This window comes from Nannobrachium achirus (assembly GCF_963921795.1).
Source record: "Nannobrachium achirus genome assembly, chromosome: 11".
NCBI lineage: Eukaryota > Metazoa > Chordata > Actinopteri > Myctophiformes > Myctophidae > Nannobrachium > Nannobrachium achirus.
Window position 1 is genome coordinate 55,167,094 of NC_137820.1, and position 21,638 is coordinate 55,188,731.

The 21,638-nt window shown below is 42.1% G+C and overlaps 1 protein-coding gene across 5 annotated transcripts in view; it reads right to left on the reverse strand.

The window, feature by feature from the left end:
• Nucleotides 1-4,965: 4,965 nt before the first annotated feature.
• Nucleotides 4,966-21,638, reverse strand: part of LOC308294632 (FYVE, RhoGEF and PH domain-containing protein 4-like) — a 110,987-nt gene continuing 94,314 nt past the window's right edge. For all 5 annotated transcript variants that reach the window (XM_080737379.1, XM_080737378.1, XM_080737377.1 and 2 more), the window contains 13 exons: nucleotides 17,801-17,890; nucleotides 15,996-16,141; nucleotides 13,419-13,575; nucleotides 12,600-12,738; nucleotides 11,859-11,917; nucleotides 11,207-11,353; nucleotides 9,390-9,562; nucleotides 8,416-8,446; nucleotides 8,217-8,303; nucleotides 7,693-7,818; nucleotides 6,987-7,124; nucleotides 6,357-6,500; nucleotides 4,966-6,259 (listed from right to left, as the gene is read on the reverse strand). In XM_080737379.1, coding sequence (XP_080593505.1) covers nucleotides 5,972-6,259; nucleotides 6,357-6,500; nucleotides 6,987-7,124; nucleotides 7,693-7,818; nucleotides 8,217-8,303; nucleotides 8,416-8,446; nucleotides 9,390-9,562; nucleotides 11,207-11,353; nucleotides 11,859-11,917; nucleotides 12,600-12,738; nucleotides 13,419-13,575; nucleotides 15,996-16,141; nucleotides 17,801-17,890 — 1,725 coding nt within the window. In that variant the 3' untranslated portion in view covers nucleotides 4,966-5,971. The remainder of the gene's footprint in view (nucleotides 6,260-6,356; nucleotides 6,501-6,986; nucleotides 7,125-7,692; nucleotides 7,819-8,216; nucleotides 8,304-8,415; nucleotides 8,447-9,389; nucleotides 9,563-11,206; nucleotides 11,354-11,858; nucleotides 11,918-12,599; nucleotides 12,739-13,418; nucleotides 13,576-15,995; nucleotides 16,142-17,800; nucleotides 17,891-21,638) is intronic.

The window sequence follows — 21,638 nt, forward strand, 5'->3', positions numbered from 1 at the left end:
ATGTTTTGGAACCACAATAGAAACAGGACTCTACCTTTTGTCTTATTATCCAGCTAAAATATTGAACACCTCAGTGACTCACTGGTCCAAATATTATATAGGCCTATTTGTAATGTATTAGCATATTGAGAGAGGCAGCTCGGCGAACCCTAGTCCACCACTCAGCAGACAAGGAAGCAACCCGCTACGCCAAGAAGACCAGCCTGCTGGCATGGCGAGTTACGGGCTCATCTCTTGCAATTCAATTCAAAGGAGCTTTATTGGCATGAGAAAACACTTCGATTTCATTCCAAAGGCCTTAAGGCCATATTTAAATGTTGCACAAAGACGTTAATGTGGCGCCTCCACTCTGTCCTCTGCCCACTCACACAACCGGCGGGCGACGCCGTCCATACGACGTCTGATTGATATATTATTTGTAAACAACAACACCTTCTTATTCCCATATGAGATACAATAATCCATCACACAGAAATAAGACAGGAGAGTGATTCAGAGTGAGAATGGAATGTTTACTATGGAGAGAGAGTATTCAAGACAGGTACAGTACAGAATAATCAATGGTTCGTGCTCTCTCTGACAAATTATGTTTTTACATGAGTAGACCTATAAGTATGGTCATTTCATCAGTCAATGGATGACGTTTCAACACAAGACAAAGAGTCCATATACAGGGTTCCTGGGAGGAGAGATGTCCTTGCTCGTGTCTGGATGACACTGAGCCTTATAAACCAAAACAATTCTCATTGTTTTCGGTACAGGCTCCAGGCAGTTGATAAGGTCTGATTTCAACCAGACGGAGACCTTGTGTTGTACTGTACATGACATTTTATGACACAGTCACTGTGCCTTCAACTTCAGGTGGTCATCAATATGTATTGATAAAAAGATGATATGAACCATAACAAAATACCTATCAACGTCCAAGTCAGACCTGCCACACACCAAAAAACAACCAAAAAACAACGATTACTAGGCCAGCGTTGGCACGCCGTCTATACGACGTGCATACGACGTCCAAAGTCAGACGTCCATACACAGACCTCACCACCAGTCGTCGCAAAAACACGCATTTTGCTGCCTTGAAACCGGTCCGGGGGACCTTTGAAATAAATACAACGCCGGCACGTAGGCTACGTTGACGTTCGTATCTTATCCATTGAGATCCAAAACATTACCTGCTTTACTAGCAATTTAAATATTAAAGGCGCAAGTTGGCATCTCGACAGAGTGCAGTCTATTTGAGACAGGCAGCGAGCCTTAAAAGCATTCAAATAATACAAATACATTAATAATTGGCAAATACAGCACATCTACAAGCTCAAAATGTGTTGCTTCGCACCACGTTTCAAGCTTCTGTATCTGCTACTTTCCATGCTTTTGTGTGACACTGGCTGTTGTATACATGATAAAGTAGGACATTCATTTATAAAAGATATATAGTGTCATTGGAGAGGAAATGTTTGCCTTCATGTGAAGTGAACACTTACAGCATACATCAAGTACTGTATTTTAATAGTATTTTTATGTCAGCATTTTGTGATCTGTGGTAGGCTACCTAACTGAGACCATTGTGGAGTTCCGTGCACCCCCACGACCCAAAAAAGTGAGTCCCAAAATCAAGGTTAAAAACCTGGAAAAAAGTGGGTTCCATCAAGGCGAAACACCCGGAGAAAAGTGAGTCCCAAAATCCCCCAAAAAGTGAGTCCCAAAATCAAGGCGAAACACCTGGAAAAAAGTGAGTCCCATCAAGACGAAACACCCAGAGAAAAATGTGTCCAAAAATCCCCCAAAAAGTGAGTCCCAAAATCAAGGCGAAACACCTGGAAAAAGTGAGTCCCATCAAGGCGAAACACCCAGAGAAAAGTGAGTCCCAAAATCAAGGCGAAACACCTGGAAAAAGGTGAGCCCCATCAAGACGAAACACCCAGAGAAAAGTGAGTCCCATCAAGGCGAAACACCCTGAGAAAAGTGTGTCCCAAAATCCCCCAAAAAGTGAGTCCCAAAATCAAGGCGAAACACCTGGAAAAAAGTGAGTCCCATCAAGACGAAACACCTGGAAAAAGGTGAGTCCCATCAAGACGAAACACCCTGAGAAAAGTGTGTCCCTAAATCCCCCAAAAAGTGAGTCCCAAAATCAAGGCGAAACACCTGAAAAAAGTGAGTCCCATCAAGGCGAAACACCCGGAGAAAAGTGAGTCCCATCAAGGCGAAACACCCAGAGAAAAGTGAGTCCCATCAAGGCGAAACACCCGGTGAAAAGTGAGTCCCAAAATCCCCCAAAAAGAGAACATTAGACATCTATAACTCAGTTTGTTTAATGCAGTCGTCTCTTACTATTCAAGAGTTATTTTATATGATTGCCTTCAGTTAGTAAAGTTAAGTTGAAACTCCAGCATTGAATAACAGGAGGTGTGGGATTTGAACAAGGACTGGTTGCACATAAAATCAGATGCTTAGACCATTACACCACCACTCCGACAAATTCTCCAAATTAGTTTTAGTCCTATTAATTTGTATGTTAGTCTGCAATTATTACAATTAAATTAAACTGCTGATTTGAAAATGGAATCTATGTGTTGTGAGTGTGATAATTAGACTACTACACCATTCAGTCACACATCTCTTAGTAATGTTGAATTGTTCTTTAGTACTGTATGTTAGCTCTTAGTTGGTAAAGTTTAACACCCCAGCATTGAACCACAGATCAACAGAGACTTGAACTCAGGCCTCAAGGTTGAGAGTCCAATAATTAGGCCACCATACTATGCCTCAGTCACTCTTGGGTCTGCTCTGTTACTCTTACTACTAACTGTAGGAGAACAGGGATTTGAACATCTCTGATAATAGATCAAGTGCTGTTGACCTCAAAATAGTTTTGTTGCAAGACAAAGCATTGGTGTGGTTTGGGCTTTAGCGTTGTTGAAGAGTTCTTTTGTATGTTACCCTTCAATTATTAAACTTAAGTTGAAAGCCTCCAGCAGTGACCTCCAGATAGACTGGGATTTGAAGATGGAATCTCTGTGCATAGGGTCGGATGATTAGACCACCACACCACCACTACAACGCTTTACAGATGTGTCCTTTTATCTTAACCGTCAGTTAGTAAAGTTAATATTCTAATCTCTGGATCCCTGGATTCTGACAGTCCAATGTTGGGCGACCGATGGGCGTCTACATTGCCAGTTTTGTCAAATTTGACAAACTCTAAATGTGTGCATTACTGTGCAACCCTCTGAGAGCAGAGCGTATCTCTAGCAAAGAGACACATGTCTTATCACAACAACCAGGAACTGAATGACTCAAATCTGCTGGTGTGTTATTCACATTTGAGTCCATGTTTAGGGAATGCACTCGTCAATCTACATGCAAAAACCCCCCAAACAAACGGGAAGAACCTTTTTTTTTTTTTTTACCATAATATTTAATCTTGGTTTATTTTCTTACAAGGTATACACTTTATATAAGACTTTAAAGTGCATGGATTTTCAAACCTTCGCGTGGGATGGTGGGGTAGCATACGTATAATACAAACAAATCTAGCTTTTACATTCGGATCTTACAGATGATGTAGGTTGTGCTCTTTGTTTTGTAGTTGTTAATACTGAGGAACAGGGGAGCGGGGACAAATGAACAAGGAAAGACTTGAGCATCAAAAGAAGAATCCAAAATGTCAACGAACACACAAAGGGGAGGGATATACTAGATATAATAGGCACATTACATCCAAGTTCACAGCCGTTTGTGTAGTCTTTATCCTGCTGTGTATACTGTGACAGGGGGAGGTTGAGACCTACCGTAGTAATGAAACCTCCAGAACTGTTTGACTGAGCGCATATAAAAGAACAAACTGAGGCATGTAGAGCTTTATTTGTGCCAGCCATTCTTTCACGGTCATGCTCGTTATATTCTATAAATTACTTTAAATAATACAAATTAATTACAGCATTAAAAAACATATTTACATTGCTTTACCCCCTTGTTATGTCTCAATCTGATTGTTCTGCTTAGAGGGGAGGAAAAAAACATTTGTCTTTCTCAAATCTCTCCCTAGAACATGAATAATACTAATAATATTCTGTCTGTTACTGTTTTTCTGTAACTGCATTATTGCTGAAATGTGTGTAATCTGTTTGTTGTGTATGTTAATACACAGGATTGCCACGTGCCAGTTTGAATTGACTCTGCAGAATTTATTATAATGCTACTGTACAACATGGTTTGTGTGTTAAAATAGTTTGTCTATCACTTCCACTAGCCTAACTTAGTTATTTCTCTTAACTTAAAAGATGAGTTTGATTAGACTGTGTCAGCATTATGATCTGAGACTACTGGACATGTGTATGTCTGTGATTATTGTTCTTCCCCCACATCTAGAATCTTGAAACATACTTTATATTACACTGTCTCCTTTCATCCATCATATCAAAACAAGGTTGCGAAAACGATTCTTTCTGTACATTTAAAACACATGATGCTCTTTTAAAAGGACCAAATAAAAAAAAAACATAACACTTTCTACTGTACATGAACACAGAGTTATATTCCAAATGTATGCTCCGTCGCACGGCAGCCGTCGCAAGCTGAAAAAAGCCGACCTACAATCACTTCACACTTGAGATTGTAGATGTGCTGTTTTCGACGTGCGCCGATGTCGTGGGCCGAATATGAATCAGGCTTTACGGTGTAGCACAGGCAGACAGACCCTTCACATGCTGTAGGTGGTCTGAATCTGCAGTTAAGGGCTGTGTCCACCTTCTTCTCCTGAGCACATCGCAGCATGTTTAAACTTTTGACTTGATTTCAACAGGGACCCGGCATATTTAAATGCTATTGTATGCTGGAAACGCCATTAGCGTGACGAGGCGTCTATTCTGATCGGCGTGTTTTTATCAGGTCGCTCAGAGTTTTTGACTATTTTCAACTAGTTTGCCTGAGAGCGCGCCTTGCCATTTTCAGTTTGGGGGGGGGGGGGGGAGAAGACACGCTTTGTTGGACACACTGTCTTAAGTCTGTTGGCTCAGGAATGACGCCGAGGACCCATCCATGCATGTTGGGTCGCGAGCGGTGTATGATAGTCCCTCTTTAGGGGGTGGGAAGCAGAACCGGTCCTGAGGGGTCACCCTTGCTCTAGTGTTGATTGTACCAGAACCCATTGATGTCAGCACAGCTCTATTGGTGGGGTCAACGGTTAATACTTAACACGTGATGATTAGTACAAATCCAAGGAAGAAGGAAGAGGCCAAGGCATCTTATCCAGCACTGATTCTGTTCACTCTGTTGTCCCTGAACATGTTGAGCTCCGTCAGCAGCAGCACCAGGAGAGTCAATGTTTGTTCAACCTGTTCTCACTCTTAAAGTCGTACTGGGATGACAAGTTGGGGCAACATCTGACCGTGTGTCAGCTGCTCCATGTGACGGGAATCCCGCTGGGGTCATTTCTTTAAAACGCTCTCGGAGCGTGCCGTTCTCACTCCCAACTCGTAATGGGTTGAGTCTGCTTAAAACTTGTAAAACAAGGCGAGTGCGCTGCCAGAAGCAGACTTTAGCCCCACGAGGCAGCGCAGAGCGAGCCGCTGGGTGACTGAGTGAATGAGTGGCCACTCGCTTAACAGCTCGCTCTGTGCTGCCTTCACGGTGGGCACAAGTCCACATCTGCCGACTCTGCGCTTTTCAAGTTGCATACCGACAGGTAGAGACTTCCACCTGACCCTGTGAGCATGCAACGCGGCACGACCAGTCCCGCTGCCTCAACGTTTGAAGCAGGGGGAGTCCCGTCGTGTCAGTTCGACTGCCGCAATCGGTCAAATCCTGCCCCAACTCATCACCCCGTTTTGATGCAACGGGTGTGAGAACGTGTTGCCATAGCCAGCAGGACAGCATAAGGAGTGTGATGGGTCTGTTGTGTTGTAGTAAATCATCTGCACACAGCAGTCTCTCGGCACGCGAGTCGCCCACCCGTCTGTCCGTCCTATGTGCCGTCCGTGGGGGCTTCCTGTGCCGCGTCGCTGTTGTTGTTGTCCGTGGGGGGGTCGTCACCGTTGGGGTGCGGCAGCGGGCATTCTGGCATTTCGCCCTTCACCGCCACCCGGATCACCTTCAGCCAGCGCTGCTTGAGCTCCTCGCTCTCGGCGGCAAAGCTGTGGATGGAGTTGGACTGGGACAGGCGGAACGGGAAGGCGGCCTGGGGTTCGCCGGGTCGCAGGCCGTCGTCCACGTTGTAGCCCAGGAGAGGGATGGTGCACTGGGCCTTCACATCCTGCAGCCACACATTAAGTAAAGTAAACGCAATTAAAAACCACAATATAAAACCATAACGTTAATACAGAACAACAAGGGGTGTGTGGGCAGTTTACCTGTGGAGCTCCATAGACGTAGAGCACCAGGCATTCGTTCTTGGGGACGACGCACCAGACCTTCTGCCATTGCTTGGTCTTCTCACAGTACTGCCGCAGGAAGCTGAACATCACGCTGCTCCCCGTGAACTGGGCCGCCTCGATCTACACGGCCAGAAGAAACATGTGAGCGTGTTTACTATACTTGTGAGGACCAAATGTCCCCATACAGTATAGTAGAATATGAGAAACGGACCTTGTAAGGAACCATTTCCCTGGTCCTCACAAGAGATATGGTTACTTTATGATTGAAAAAAGATGTTAAGAGATACGTTTACCATTCGAAAAAAGATTCAGGTTGTCGTTAGGCTTAGGATTAGACATTTTGAGGTTAGGTTTAGTGGTTGGAATTAAGTGTTGAACTTGAAAAAATTGACGCTGCTATTTTTCAACTTTAGGCTTACAGTTAAAATGCCAAATAATTGTAGAAATTTTGTTTGTTAAATCACTCTCCTAAAAAAATACAAAGTGTGTGTGTGTGTGTGTGTGTGTGTGTGTGTGTGTGTGTGTGTGTGTGTGTGTGTGTGTGTGTGTGTGTGTGTGCGTGCGCGTGTGTGCGTGCATGTGCGCATGTCCATCATAGTTTCTCACCTCCAGAATTCCCTTCTTCTTCCCCTCGGATCTCTCTTCTCCAGTAAGGATGGAGTAGCAGTCTTTACAGACCTTGTTGAGCTTGTTGCCATCGTACTCCAGCGGCACCTTGTTGTCTGAGCATTTGTAGCACACCACCTGATCACAAGAACAAGCATTAGAGAATAATAGTACAACTATGTTCAGTTTGGTCACTAAGCACTAAAGTATCAAACGTTCATCTCCCACTACTAAGAAGTTGAAGGGCATGTTCAAATCACATACTGTATATATACTTTACATTACTTTAGACCCCTTTTTCACATTTTGGCAACAATAAATAATCCAAATTAACATTCCTGTATCCTCTTTGAGGCCCTACATTGTTCTCTCTGCACTCTACTTATGTGACCCATTTACCCCGTTGACTAGATTTTGTCATTTACTCAGATGTTGTACTTTGTTCAGTCACTTTGTATAAGAGCATAAAACTGTAACATTTCAGGATTCAAATTCAAAAACCGCTAAAGTAGCAGATCGACAAGCTCAAAACGCAGCACTTTGCGCCGCATTTCGAGGTTGTGGATATGCTACTTTTGATGCCATTGTGCGACACTGTAGCGTGATCAAGTGGTAGGGCAATCATTTATGTAAAAAACACAAAAGATTTGAATATGTTCTGCTAAGCATGGCTGAAGTGTATCAGTGTAAGACAGAGGTGACTCACATAACCGCAGGCTCGACAGTGGTGTCTCCGCCTGGTCAGAGCGTTGAAGGACTCCTTACACTTCATACACATGGTCACCTCGTTGTCCCTGATCCACCGAGGGGCACGTTTACCCAGCTCTGCCTTCTGTTGAACAAACACACCAAACACGCAGCTTGTAGATCTGATGTTTTGGGGGAAATGTTCAAATGTGGTGGGGTCCCTAGCACAAAATCTATTCAGATGGGGGCCAAGTACTGTACATATCGATTTTGTGGGTCCTTGACATAAAATAAATGTCTGACTGGTCTATAATCATAACAGATGAGAAAAAAGGTAACTCAGTTGTCCTATGCAGAGAGTGAATGAGAGCGAATACAACAGACTGTAAATTAAAAGTGGATTTCAATCATGAAATATACAATATAGAATATACTGTAGAATACAGATTACAGAATTTTGATCATAGAATATTGTTTACAGATTTTACAATAAACATTATAGAATAATACAATACATAGATTATTTTTTTAACGGACACGTACCGATACTTCGTCCACCTCCTTGGGTGCAGATGCTGTCTTGAATGTCTCGTTCTTCTGCTGGAAGATCTCAATGGTCTCCTGGAACGCCTGAAGGACACATCACACACATTATCAGAACCCACTACAAAACCACATAAAACACATCATGTAAACCACATAAATACAGTACTGTGATAAATAACACACTCATTGCATGTACCTTTATCCAGTCTGCCTTGTCCTGTTCAGAGCTGAGGGAGGGAGAGAGAAACAAAGAAACAAACAAAGGTTTTCAAAAGGCTTGTTGAGAAAGTTATACATAATGATAAATTACCACAATATAGAACTCCCTCTTTGCATAATTAACGACACTTTGTGTGGTTGTTTGTAGTTGCTAGTTGCATTTTTCTAGATATGAACAGGCTGGTGGTTTGAGTGTGTATTTTTAAGAATTCAGACAGTAATGTGGTCTATAAAAATGTAATTATGCAGGCAGCCTACATAAACTTGGAAAGGGATGACAGCATTTCTGTTGTCTAAATTACAATGCTCAAAATTCTGCACATAAAACTATGCTCCATGGAACTAGCCACAACTTAACCCATTTAGGCCTGAAGTTTTCTGAAAAACAATATTATTCAAAAATTACCCTACAAAAACAAATATGTTGCTACATACTGTACATGTACTGTAATACACTAAAATGTGTTTTTGGCAGGAAATATATTAGATAGATCAGATTGAAGAAAATGTAAACTGGGTATGTGTCTGGGTATGTACAGTAGGTTTATTTGACAAAATCTGTCCACCAGAGGGTGCTAGAAACAGCAAAATAAACATTATTCCAACCGGCCAAGATAAAGATAAAAAATATCTTTCTCAACTGAAGTGGATGGTAGTGGATGGTAGCGTCCAGTCTGGACACTACCATCGTCTTCAATTGAGAATGATATGCTTTTATCTTTATCTTGCCAGGTGGGAATGACACTTTAGGCAGCTCAACAGACAACGTCACACATCTGACTTGCCTCAAATGTTATTCCCCTAAAGCAGTGCTTGTCAAAGTGGGATCCGGGGACCCCCAGGGGTCCTTGAGAGAGCTAAAATGAGGAACAGCTTAACCACTTTAACCCTGTTTTATACTTGGGCTATTCATTCGCATAAATGGAATGATGTGTTGGTGTCATCATGTACCTGGCCTGCAGTTCCAGGGTCCTCTCCTTGCCAGACACCTGGAAGGTGTGAGGGTAGTCGTCGTTGTGCGTGGCCAGGATCTTCATGCCGTCGATGCCGATGCGCGTCCTCACCGTGTACTTGGCAGCGCCCAGGCTGAACTTAGGCACGCAGTAGAGCAGCATGTTGTTGAACTGATGAGACACAAAGACAACAATATCCTTGCTGTCAGACAGAAACCTCTCATCTCCATACAGATGTGCCATTTCAAAACTTCACATGTACAGCCATTGGCAAGATTTCCAGTGGTTTGGCAGAGCATTGAGCTTGTAGATCAGCTATTTTTGCTATTTGTATGACCTTCTCTGACTTCGAAGTTTAAATCTACCTATGAAGGTGGATTCTGTTTTTCAATGAGAATGGAGTGGTTTCTTGCCATTTGGGTGTTTCTGCAAAAATACTCTCCATTCTCCATGAAAGATGTTTTTTTTTTTCTTTTTTTTTAAATAACCCATTCAGGCCGGGAACACATTTTAGTGTATGGGAGGGGCTTACAGTACATGTACAGTATGTAGCAACATATTTGTTTTTGTAGGCTAATTTCTGATTTAGGCCTAACTATAGGTTAGGCCTAAATTTAACGCCCTACTTGATCATACTACAGCGTCTCAAAATATCAGGTTTTCCAGACAGAGACGATCGTGCAGAAACATGTAAACTTTTCATAAATTACCTACTTTGTCATAATGAGAGTGTAAATTCGTAAATTGTGTTGTGAGCTTATAGATCGTCTATTTTTTTTTTTACATATACGGTAGTGTACATGGTCATTTCATCTATAATGTCCAAAATGTGGACACCAGGTTTAAAGTGGTCCCATGACCATGGTCCCGACGCCCCATTGGTTGCTGCAAGGTGTTTTTTAGTTGCCTGGTACTGAACGTATGACATTCTTATTTTAAACTTGGCCTCAATAAAAAAGGAACACCTGCAGTATTAGTGACTGGGCTGAGTTTCCTTCCCATTGTAAACTCAGCATAAACAAGCAGAAGGAGGCGGAACTTATTCATTATTCATTATTTTATGCTTCAACTATTGAAAAATAGCAGATATATAAGCTCACAGTGAGTGCCGCGCTGCGAGCTTGTAGATCTGCTATCTTTTGAAAAGTCATGAAAATGTCTTTGATTACATTTATTTTTAAAGCGAACATTTGTAACTCAAATTTTGCTTCTGGGGGTCCCCACTCCCTGGCACTAAATATTTTTTAGATGGGGGTCTGTGGCCATCATTTTGGGGATCCTTGACTTGAAAAAATCACACTCGTGTGAACTGAGCGGTGGTGTGTGTGTGTGTGTGTGTGTGTGTGTGTGTGTGTGTGTGTGTGTGTGTGTGTGTGTGTGTGTGCAACAGCGCCCCTCCCTTAACATGTGTGGTCAGAAAAGGTTACTGCAGGCTACAGACAGACAGACAGACAGACACGGAGACAGACAGACAGACAGACAGACAGACAGACAGACAGACCCACACACACGGCCACGTATAGGAGCGTTGTGACCACCGCTCAAAAAGTTTGAGAACCACTGGCATACAGTAGAAACATATATTTTTTTTTTTTCAGAAACCTGTTTAGGATTTAGGAGACGTTTATAGAATCAGGTGAAAATATTCAAAGACTTGCACTCATTTCACGAAAAAAAAAGAAGAAAAAAAGAAAAGAAAACACATCTACAGGCTCACAGCTTGAATATCTGTATTTTTGAATAGTTAAAGCATTTAAGAATGGTTAAAGTAATAATGAGCAATAATCTAAATGGGTTGATGTGTTTAAGTCTCACCAGGAACAGGTATCTCTCCATGGCGCTGGTGTTCCGGGCAGCCAGCTTCAGGATGTGCCCCTCCTTGATGAATTCGTTGGAGGCGTTGACGATGTCCTCCTCCTCACCCAGCATCTCATAGATCTCCAGCAGTTTCTTCAGATTCTCCTGAAAAACCACCAGGAACACAGGATGTTCATACGACTGCAGTGGGGCTACAGATGTAGCATTTACTGGCCAGGCAAAACATATATTTCCATGCCCTATTGTAGATTCCCAAACTACAATAGGGCTACAGTAAAGGGCTTTGCACACAGCCCTGTTGCATTTTCTTTTCCGTTTGCTGCATGATTAAAATGCATTGGATTTGGTGTGCAATGCTGTGTGGAATCCGCAATGCGAATCCGAAAAGGAGTCATAAAAGGAGTCAATTTGTTTTTTACTGCATGCGAAAAGATGCACAAATCGAACTGGGTTCGGGAGAAAAATGCACTGCCGCAGCCACTTGCTGCGGCAGTTAGTCGTTTCTTCTCTCTATTTGCCATGCTGTCACCATGGTGTATTTATTTGTATGTGGGACTATAAGTACACTCTTAAGAGTTACAGGACTGTAAAGGACCTGCCATTGAGAACCAGAGCATTGACTGATGATGCCAGTAGAGTCACTACTTACAGACTTTCGGATAGCGCTGTTGGAATGAGTGGCTGCATTGGCGATGAAGTCTAAGGATTCTAGGGAGAAAACAAAGGTAATTAAGCATCGGAGGGTTATCTTTTAGAGACAGACAATGATAGTCAAACAAGTGTGTGTGTGTATGCCAGGGGTTTTCAAAGTGGGTGACGGGGCACCCTGGGGTGCCGTGACGGCAGTCCAAGGGTACCGCGAGATAATTTGATAATATTTGGAATTTATTTGGACACTTGAAAAAATATTTAGTATCATTTTACACTTGAAACTTGAAGTTATTTTCAGTCAGTTCTAACCAAAATGGCTATTATCTCAACGTTTTCCTCGCAACATAATCACTAAATTGTTGCCATTATCGGGCAGAAACCTCGTATCTCCAAGTTTCAAATGTGTACGTCTTTTGGTAAAGCAAAGCCCTGCTTCATCATACAAGACTGTCGCACAAAACTAGTGAAAACAGCCGATCTACAAGCACACAACGCCTCGCAATGCGAGGCGTTGTGTGCTTGTAGATCTGCTGTTTTCACTAGTTTAGTAAATTTTATAGATGATAAATACAAAACGAACGGTTTTGGACATACAAGGTTTCCACCCGACAACGACGATATGCTATAAGGTGATGGGAGTGAAAATTATAATGTAGGGCGCCTCGAATTAAAAATATATTTATGGGGTGCCTTGGGACAAATACGTTTGGGAACCCCTGGTGTAGGCTACTGTACGTACTCTCTGCGTCTCTGCGGTCGGGGTCGTCCTGGGGCAGTTTCTTCAGGTAGTCTTTGAGCAGCATCTCGTAGCGAGGAACCCTCTGCACCGGACCCAGCATGTGGTGCTGGAGGGTCAGACTGCCACACACCTCCTGACTCTGAGGAGCAACAACAATACATGTTACATTGAACTCTAAAGCGTCCCTATTCTGGGTTGAACATTAGGGAAACATTAACCTGATTCATACTTGGAAGGAGAAAATTAGGCATTACTGTTCAGTGTCCATAGTCTTGGAATATCACATTTTACTGTAGCCATATTTTAGTCATCTGAAAAGTTTTCGTTTTTGTCTAGTTTTAGAATGTACGATTTTAGTCGACTAAATCTACAGTTGATTTTGTTGCCAAAACTGTATTTTGTCAGGCCTTGATGGCGTTTTTACATTTTACACTTGGTTGCATGCTGAAAATCTACAAGCTACAAGCTCACACCCGTGATGGGTTATAAGCTTGTAGATCTGATATTTTCAGAGTGCAAAACCTGAGTGCAGCCAAACATTACTTGTCTTTGAGTTCTACTGGATCTCTTCTCCACTAGTCCCTCCCTAATAGTTTGGTTCCAGCCCATAGACCCGCCCACTCTCAGAGTCTGAAATCAGGCTACCTCCCTAACATTTTACTGTAGTTTTTATTTCACTAAATTGTCAAAAAATGTAAGTTTTAGTCATCATAGCTAAGTTTTTATTTAGTTTTCCTCAGTGAAAAAAGGGTAGTCGAAAAAAGGTAGTTTTTTTCGTCATCGTTTGAGTCAAGGAAATGAACAGTTGCGTAGAAGTACCTGGATCTCCAGGATGATGGCTTTGAACTGCGGCGAGCGCTCCGGCCACTGCTTGAGCAGCTCCATGGCCTTCTCAAAGTTCTTCACGTACTCGGCGTACATCTTCAGGAAGGGAGTGAGAGTCAGCAGGATGTCCCCGATGCGAGGCGTCGTCTCCCTGGACAACACCAGAGACACAAGACACATACTGTAACGTCACTCAGCGTTTTGTTACGCCAAGTCCTAATCTGGGATTTGTGAAATTCACCTTAGCGCTGTGTTTCATAAACAAGCTAAATATGTCAAATAATTATACTGCCCTACAAAGGCAGAGTGCAGTAACTACGTACAAGAATTTCACTAAAAAATAGGTTTAAAAGTGTTACAGCTGATCAGCCAAATAAGATAAAGGCATAAAAGTGATATTAAACTGATTGTATATCTGTCCTTGAGCTAATTGTTCGTCCCCAATATTATGAAGGCTAATTTGACCTTTGGGTGACACAAATAAGGAGGTGTGTCCGAAAACGTAGTTACTGCACTCTGCCTTTGTAGGGCAGTATAATGGTTTGAGGAAATTGGAGATTGAGGCGTTGACCTTTGCCTTTATGACATATCCGAGATCATTTTCTGGAAGATTGGACATGGTATTCTATCACTAGTCTGACCAATTTGAAATACTCTTTCATCTTAAAATAACTAATAAGCAAAAGTGACATGTGACATGATTCCATTGGATTGGAATCCAAATGACTGAAATCGGTCGTGGCGACTGATAACTTGACCATGCCCTCAGGGGCTGAATTGTTCACAAGCTGATCATGTGACTTGTTGGAAACCACAAGTTCCCCATATGAAGATGAATTGTGGAAGGTTGAGGGAAAACCCCAGCCGGAGACGAGACGATTCTGATCTGAATGGCCTGTCATGATTCATTACTGTCATTATTATTACACCAACTATTACATCACGTTACAGCTCAAAACATTTATCAATCTGTTTGATCCGAGCAGAACCAGTATTTAGACATTTCAGCTGAGTTGTTCCTCCCCCAACATAAGTTAAATATTGTTATGTGCTTTTACACAATTAACCTTAATTTATCCGGGGTAGGTTCGCTGAGAACAAATTCTCTTTTTCACACTCATACAGTTAACACAGACTCACAGCTGGCAACTACAGTGTTTTAACTCTAAAAAAGGCCCTAGTTCGTTCTCCTGCTATACCACCAACATGTGGAACGCCCTACCGCAGGCCTTAAAAGAGTGCAAATCCCTAGCCTCCTTCAAAATCGGTCTGAAAAGACACCTACAAGCGGCTGCTATTCGGAACTCGTAATAAACAAAGTCCATACCTACCTCCCCTTTTCCTTTGTAAATATCTCCTATTTCATTTTATTTTTTTATGACTGCTTTTTATCTTTTTCCCTTTGTGTTACTGACAATTCGATATGCAAAGTACTGTGTTCTATCCATCTGTCTTTTAATGTTATATGAGATACATTTGTACTGTCATGAAACTGTACTTTTTCCTATGCAACCTTCTAATAAATTCTTCAATCAACCAAAAACTGTTGGCCACCCAGCAGCTCTACTACAGTCACTTCATGCATGCAATATGCTCAACAACCACCAGGGCTGTGTGGAGCTTTGCTCTGCTGGCCGTCAGGGTGCATTGTATCGTTAATCACAATTATTTTGGCAACTATAATGTTGACATAAAGAGTTGGTCAGCAGCACCAGAAGCTGTTTCTAAATTAGGGAACTGAGTAGGTAGGTAGTAGGCATTGCGGTTCCTGATATTCCTGGTTCCTGTGTGTGTGTATTAGTGATTTATTTATTTAATTGTGTGTGTGTGTGTGTGTGTGTGTGTGTGTGTGTGTGTGTGTGTGTGTGTGTGTGTGTGTGTGTGTGTGTGCGTGCGTGCGTGCGTGCGTGCGTGCGTGCGTGCGTGCGTGCGTGCGTGCGTGTGTTGTGTCGTATTGTCAATACGTATTTCTGATGTATCCTGTGGGGCGGTACACTTCTCGCCTGTCTAAGGGAGAAGTGTAACTACAGTACCTCTGGCCTCCTTTGGCATCCACTCAGAGACTTCTTCATATGTGCCCAGGGACACATTAGCACATGATGAACTCTATACATGCATGCACTCCCCAGCACCACCACACTACATGACAATTTTTTTGTGTCATCCTTTTGGATTATGGTGGCTCAGATGTATGTCGCATTGCATGTGACCTTATCGTCACTGTCGGGCAGAAACCTTGTATCTCCAAGTTTCAAATTTGTACTTTTGTTCACCAAGTAAAGCCCTGCTTCATCATACAAGGCTGTCGCACAAAAGTAGTGAAAACAGCCGATCTATAAGCACACAACGCCTCGCAGTGCGAGGCGTTGTGTGCTTGTAGATCGGCTATTTTCACAATTTTAGTTCATTTTTATAATGATAAATATAAAATGAACAGTCTTGGACATACAAGGTTTCCACCCGACAACAACGTTATGTTTTATTTCATGATCAATTAAGATAGCAATCAATCAAAGAATCAATCAATCAGACAGACAGACATGACATGTTCATATCATCCCATGAACTCACCACTCCCCCATGCGTTTCTCCAGTGCTGGGTACAGGAACTTGCTGTGCAGGTTCCAGATGGACGAGATGTTGGAGAAGATGTTTTTCACCACTTCCACTGGGAAGGATCCTTTATTAGCCTCCTCCATCAGCCTGGCACTGAACACCTGGAGACACACACACGTCTTACAACCATCTTCTATACCCATTTTGGCACAAAAGTAGATCGTTGCCAGGGGACTGCCCATAAGTCCGAAATCTCATTAGTCCTACATCTCATTAGTCCGAATTTTGTTAGGGTTAGGTTTTAGGGTTAGGTTTAGGCCTAGTTTTACTGAGGCTAGGGTTAGGGTTTGGGTTAGGTTTAGGCATAGTTTTACTGAGGTTAGTGTTAGGTTTAGGCATAGTATTTTTCACCAGGTTAACATCACCAAATTACTTACACTCTCAAAAACAAACAAGAGCTATTTGAGAAAATATGGGGAAGTTTTATCCGGTATGTCAAGGGAAATGACCTTTCCTATCTGATGGAGGAACCAGAAGTGGGGTGACTGTTTCTTTCTTCTTTCCTATCTGATGGAGGAACCAGAAGTGGGGTGACTGTTTCTTTCTTTGTTTTGTTTTCCCTCTGCATTCATTCATTTGTCTGGCCTGTTGTGATGTTGATGTGATGTACGTGCTCTTTGTGTTATGATTATTTTGTATTCTTTGGGGTTTTGTTTTTGTGGGGTTTTTTTTTGCCTTTATTGTGATGTATATATTGTTTTGAAAGTTAAAATAAAAAAAAACATATTGTTTAAAAAAAAAAAAAAAAGGTTAACATCACCATATTCTGACTAATGGGATGTACTGTAGGAACAATGAGATTTCGGGCCAACGCCATGGCACCTGTCGCTGTCGGGCAGAAACCTCTTATCTCCATATTTTAACTGTTTGAGTCCCCCCCTCGTAAATTAACATCCTACTTGATTATATTACAGCTTCAGACAAAAGTAGCAGATCCACAATTTAGAGCTTGTAGATCTGCCAATTTTGATGTTTTTGAATTTGAATCCCGAAAAGTAACAGTTTTGGGCATGTGAGGTTTCCGCCCGACAGAGACAATATATATAGCTTGCTGCTTAATAGCAGAGTTGTTAAATTCTAAACTGTATTTTTAAAGATATATTTTGTGCACTTAAAAAGAACAGATGACAGCTTTCGTTCTCACGGTTTTCATGAGAGCACTGTAGTTCCAGAGAATGTGGAAAGAGGTTGTCTGGCTCTTCAAGACTAAAAAGTGAAAATTCTCTGTGTGGGTGGTGTGCTATAGGGCATGGGTTTTGAAAGTGGGTGATGGGGCACCCTGGGGTGCCGTGACGGCAGTCCAGGGGTGCCGCGAGATCATTTGATAATATTTGAATTGACACTTGAAAGAAATATTTAGTATCATTTTTATTAACTTGAAGTACAGTTATTTTCAGTCAGTTCTAACCAAAATGGCTATTATCTCAATGTTTTCCTCGCAACATAATCACTAAAATATCATTACTGTCAGGCAGAAACCTCTGTCGCACAAAACTAGTGAAAACAGACGATCTACAAGCACAAAACGCCTCGCTGTGCTTGCAGATCTGCTGTTTTCACTAGTACATTTTATAGATGATAATTACAAAACAAACGGTTTTGGACATACAAGGTTTCCACCCGACAACGACGATATGCTATAAATATAAGGTGCTGGGAGTGAAAATTATAATTTAGGGGTGCCTCGGATTAAAGAAATATTTATGGGGTGCCCTGAGACAAAAAGGTTTGGGAAACCCTGCAATAGGGGCCTTCCTTACCTGCTCCAGCAGGTCCAGACGCGCCACGTATGCCTTCTCTGTCTGCAGGAGCTCGTTGGCGATCTTATACAGCTTCTGCTCGTTGGTCTCCTGGAATACAAGGACAGGATCATGTATTATATACTGTATATATTACTCAATGAGCAACAAGCAAAACATGATTGTGACCAGGGTGTGATTTGTAAATTTTTCTTTACTTCTTTGTACAACAAATAGATAAAATAGCCGATCTACAGGCTCACAACATGTCGCATCACGTCGCATTGTGAGCTTGTAGTTCGGCTATTTGTGCTTTTCTTTTTTGCTTTTTTTTAACCAGAGGATTAATGTGGTTAACCATCGGGATACATCTGATAAATATAATCAAAACGATCAGACAGTCTTCATTTCCATTAAGGAAATGCATGTGACCAGAAGTAGGGAGAAATAAAACATGTACCCTCCAGCCATAAACATGAATGACCAGACAGGCATACAGTAGGCTATAATATCAAAAGCTGAGGTATTTATTACCCCCATCCCCACCAGCAAATCCAAACCTGGTTGGGTTTGTATCAATATTGGTAGTGTTGATTAACTTTGAATCATAACAAATTTTGGGGAGGATTGTGTGTCTGGGTAGCTCAGTCGGTATAGAACCCGGTGTCATGGAATTCAGATCAATCAATAATCATGAGAAAATGAGGAGAAAAGACAATTATATTAGGTGGTGGTGTGGTCAAGTTTATATAACATGATATCATGGACAGAAGTACAATTAACACTCTGGACAGTGGTAAAAGAGTTCTGCCCAGAAGAATGGTCAAACACTAGAGTTATACTGTGGCTTCAAGGCCTCTGGAACAAGCTGTACCATAACAAGATAGGCTTTATCAAAACAATAGTTACTGAGGCCTTCTGAAGACCTCTCGACTCCTAACTATCAAGTATTAGTATCATCATACTGTACAGACCTAGATATTAATATAATCAATGAATACATGATCTACTCTATAACGTCATACATAATCAATCATGATAAACTCTAATCTACTGCACCGGCCCGCCTATGGACCAAAAGGTCATGGGTTTGATCCTGGGCAGTCAACCTACTGTATTCTGCATCTGTTCACTACTACCCATCAGACTGGGGGCTATTCTCAGGTAGGACTGGGCGATATGGTGATAATTATCGTTGAGACGATGTAATGTCTCCACGATATGCCTTTTCAGAGGTATCGTGTATATCGTGATACAATTGAGGGAGCCTTGTAAAAAATCCTGTTTAATCGTTAATACAGAGATTCATTGCAGAATTCAATTAAACCTGCATTTTGGTCAAAATCATCAGTTCTCAACCTTTAAAATGTCAAGGTCTCTACTTAACTCTGACAGTATTCAAATGAAACCAAATGGACCCGCAAGGGTCCATTTGGTTTCATTTGAATACTGTCAGAGTTACATACTTGTAAAGTTCAATTTAGACCTCCCAAAAGGATCCCAGAGAGTCTAGTTTTTGTCAAGTAACTTGAAAAATAACCATAAAAAACAATGAAAGAAGAATCGTGATACGGCTTGGGAAAATATTGTGATATTGAATCTTTCCATATCACCCACCGCTGTTCTCAGGTTGAAGGAACAACCCGGTGTACAGTATGAGTAGCACGGCTTGGGCGCTGCAAGTCGTGTGAGAAGTACTGGGAGCTGATGGTACTGTGGGTGTTGCGCTCCATCTCAGCCATCCACCTCCCAGCGCACTGAAACGGGGATAGACTCCTGCATTTGAGCCGATACCGACAACAACCCTCTACTACGACCTTGGCGGGGGAGTGTGAAAGTTAAGGTCAGCTGCAGAACAGTAAACTGTGATGTCTATATTTGTGTCCGCTGTTTCACAAGACAAAACGCTGACATACCGCTCTCTTCAGAGACAAGAGAAAGGAAGCACTCAGCTCACATGGGACAGAATTAAAACCAGGGCTGACTGGACAACAACGCGTGGGAGGAGGTCAGGGACACAGACTCGGTCGTTCAATGTTTACTCCCACACCGTCCTCGTGTGAACAACTCAACGTTAGGAGCCTTCTGCAAGTTCCTCTTTGCTACAGTATATTTGTCACGCATCCACTTAAAAGCTGCAGCACGAATTCACAGAGAAACAACACTAAGACAAACAACTAGTCTCTAGCAGAGAGCAATGAGCTTTTCTTCAAACACAAAGTGCTTTATTTCACTCATTGCAATGAGAAAACGGTGCATTGTAGGCTTGTTCACTGTTCACTGGCTTGTTTCCCAGCAAAAAACAGAGACAGTTCATCCACTTGAGCCCTATTTTTATTTGAAGGTCTGTTAGGTTAGAATGTAGTGAATCTTCAAACGCACAGCACGCTTGGCGCAGCACATTGTGTTGATCTTGTAGATCGAACATTTGTAACTCAAATATTTGCTTCTGGGGTTCCCTGGAACAACATATTTTGAGATGGGGGTCCACGGCCAAATACATGTAATTTTGGGGGTCCGTGACATGAAAAGGTTTTGGGACCACTGATTTAGAAGAAGGATAGGTGCCGCGCTGTGAGCTTGTAGGCCTGCTATTTTTCAATAGTTAAGCATAAAATAATGATTACGGTAATAATGCGTTCCAGGTCTTAATGGCAGGCAATCTGTGATTTCTTCTCCTGACTGGCAGTATGCAGAACATCAGGACCTATACTGCTAAAACATCATCATTTTACATGTTGTGTTAAAGCTATACTGTGTAAGTTGCTCAACTAGTGGTCAGTAGCGTCCGCGTCTTTCGGCCGTTTTTCGCCGCGGACCGGGCCTCACACCCCCGCGCCACCCCCGCGTCTGCCTCCACCTCGCCGAGATCTATCTTTAGAGGGGTCCCTGGTTCCTGTGCGTTCAGGCATTCCGGAGAAACGGAGTGTTTCACCCGAGTATAGCTAGAGACACACGGGCGCCTACAAATATGGCCGCCCTATTGTGATAGCTAGCGACCCCACTTCAAGATGCGCTGTGATTGGCCGGCAGTGTATAACCCTCGCTGTGATTGGCCGGTAGTGTATGATGACGTAATTTTTGCGCGAAAACCGGACCCCGGTCAGGATCATAGAAAACATATAAAGAGAAGGCTTCAGAAGCTGAAAATAACGGAGTGGGTGTTCTAAAACTTTAGCGATTTAAGAGTTAGGACAATTTTAAGATTTGTTTTATAAAAAAAGTTACATGGTACAACTTTAAATTGTTTAGGAAACAGCACTATAGTGTGGAGCTCCTTTCTGTGCCTTTCACAAATCGCACATTAAGGACACAATTTCTGTGTTGTGAGCTTTTATTTTTGCTTTGGGTTTAGGCTGGGACTGGGACTGGGCAGTGGTGGAAAAGGTACTCACATTTTCTATTTAAGTAAAAGTATCAATACTGCACTGTAGATGTACTCCGTTACAAGTAAACGTCCTGAATTCAAAATGTACTTGAGTAAAAGTATGAAGGTATTGGCATAAATAATTACCAAAAGTAAAAGTACAAAAATGTTTGAAAATACCAGATCTACAAGCTCACAACGCGGTGTAGATCAGCTATTTTCAAATGGCCACCGTATAATATCAGGCTTAAGTGGTTTATGTATGTTTTATAATGTTTTGTCATTTAGATCTGCAAAGTAACTAGTAACTAACGTTTTCAAGTAATTGTAGTGGAGTAAAAGTACAATATTTGGATCTGAGATGTAGTGGAGTAGAAGTAAAAGTATTGGAAAATGGAAATACCTCAAAACTGTACAAAACTACTTAGTTACTTTACACCACTGGTTCTCTGGCACAAGATGGTTTCAGGTGGTCGTTGCATTGTATAGTTA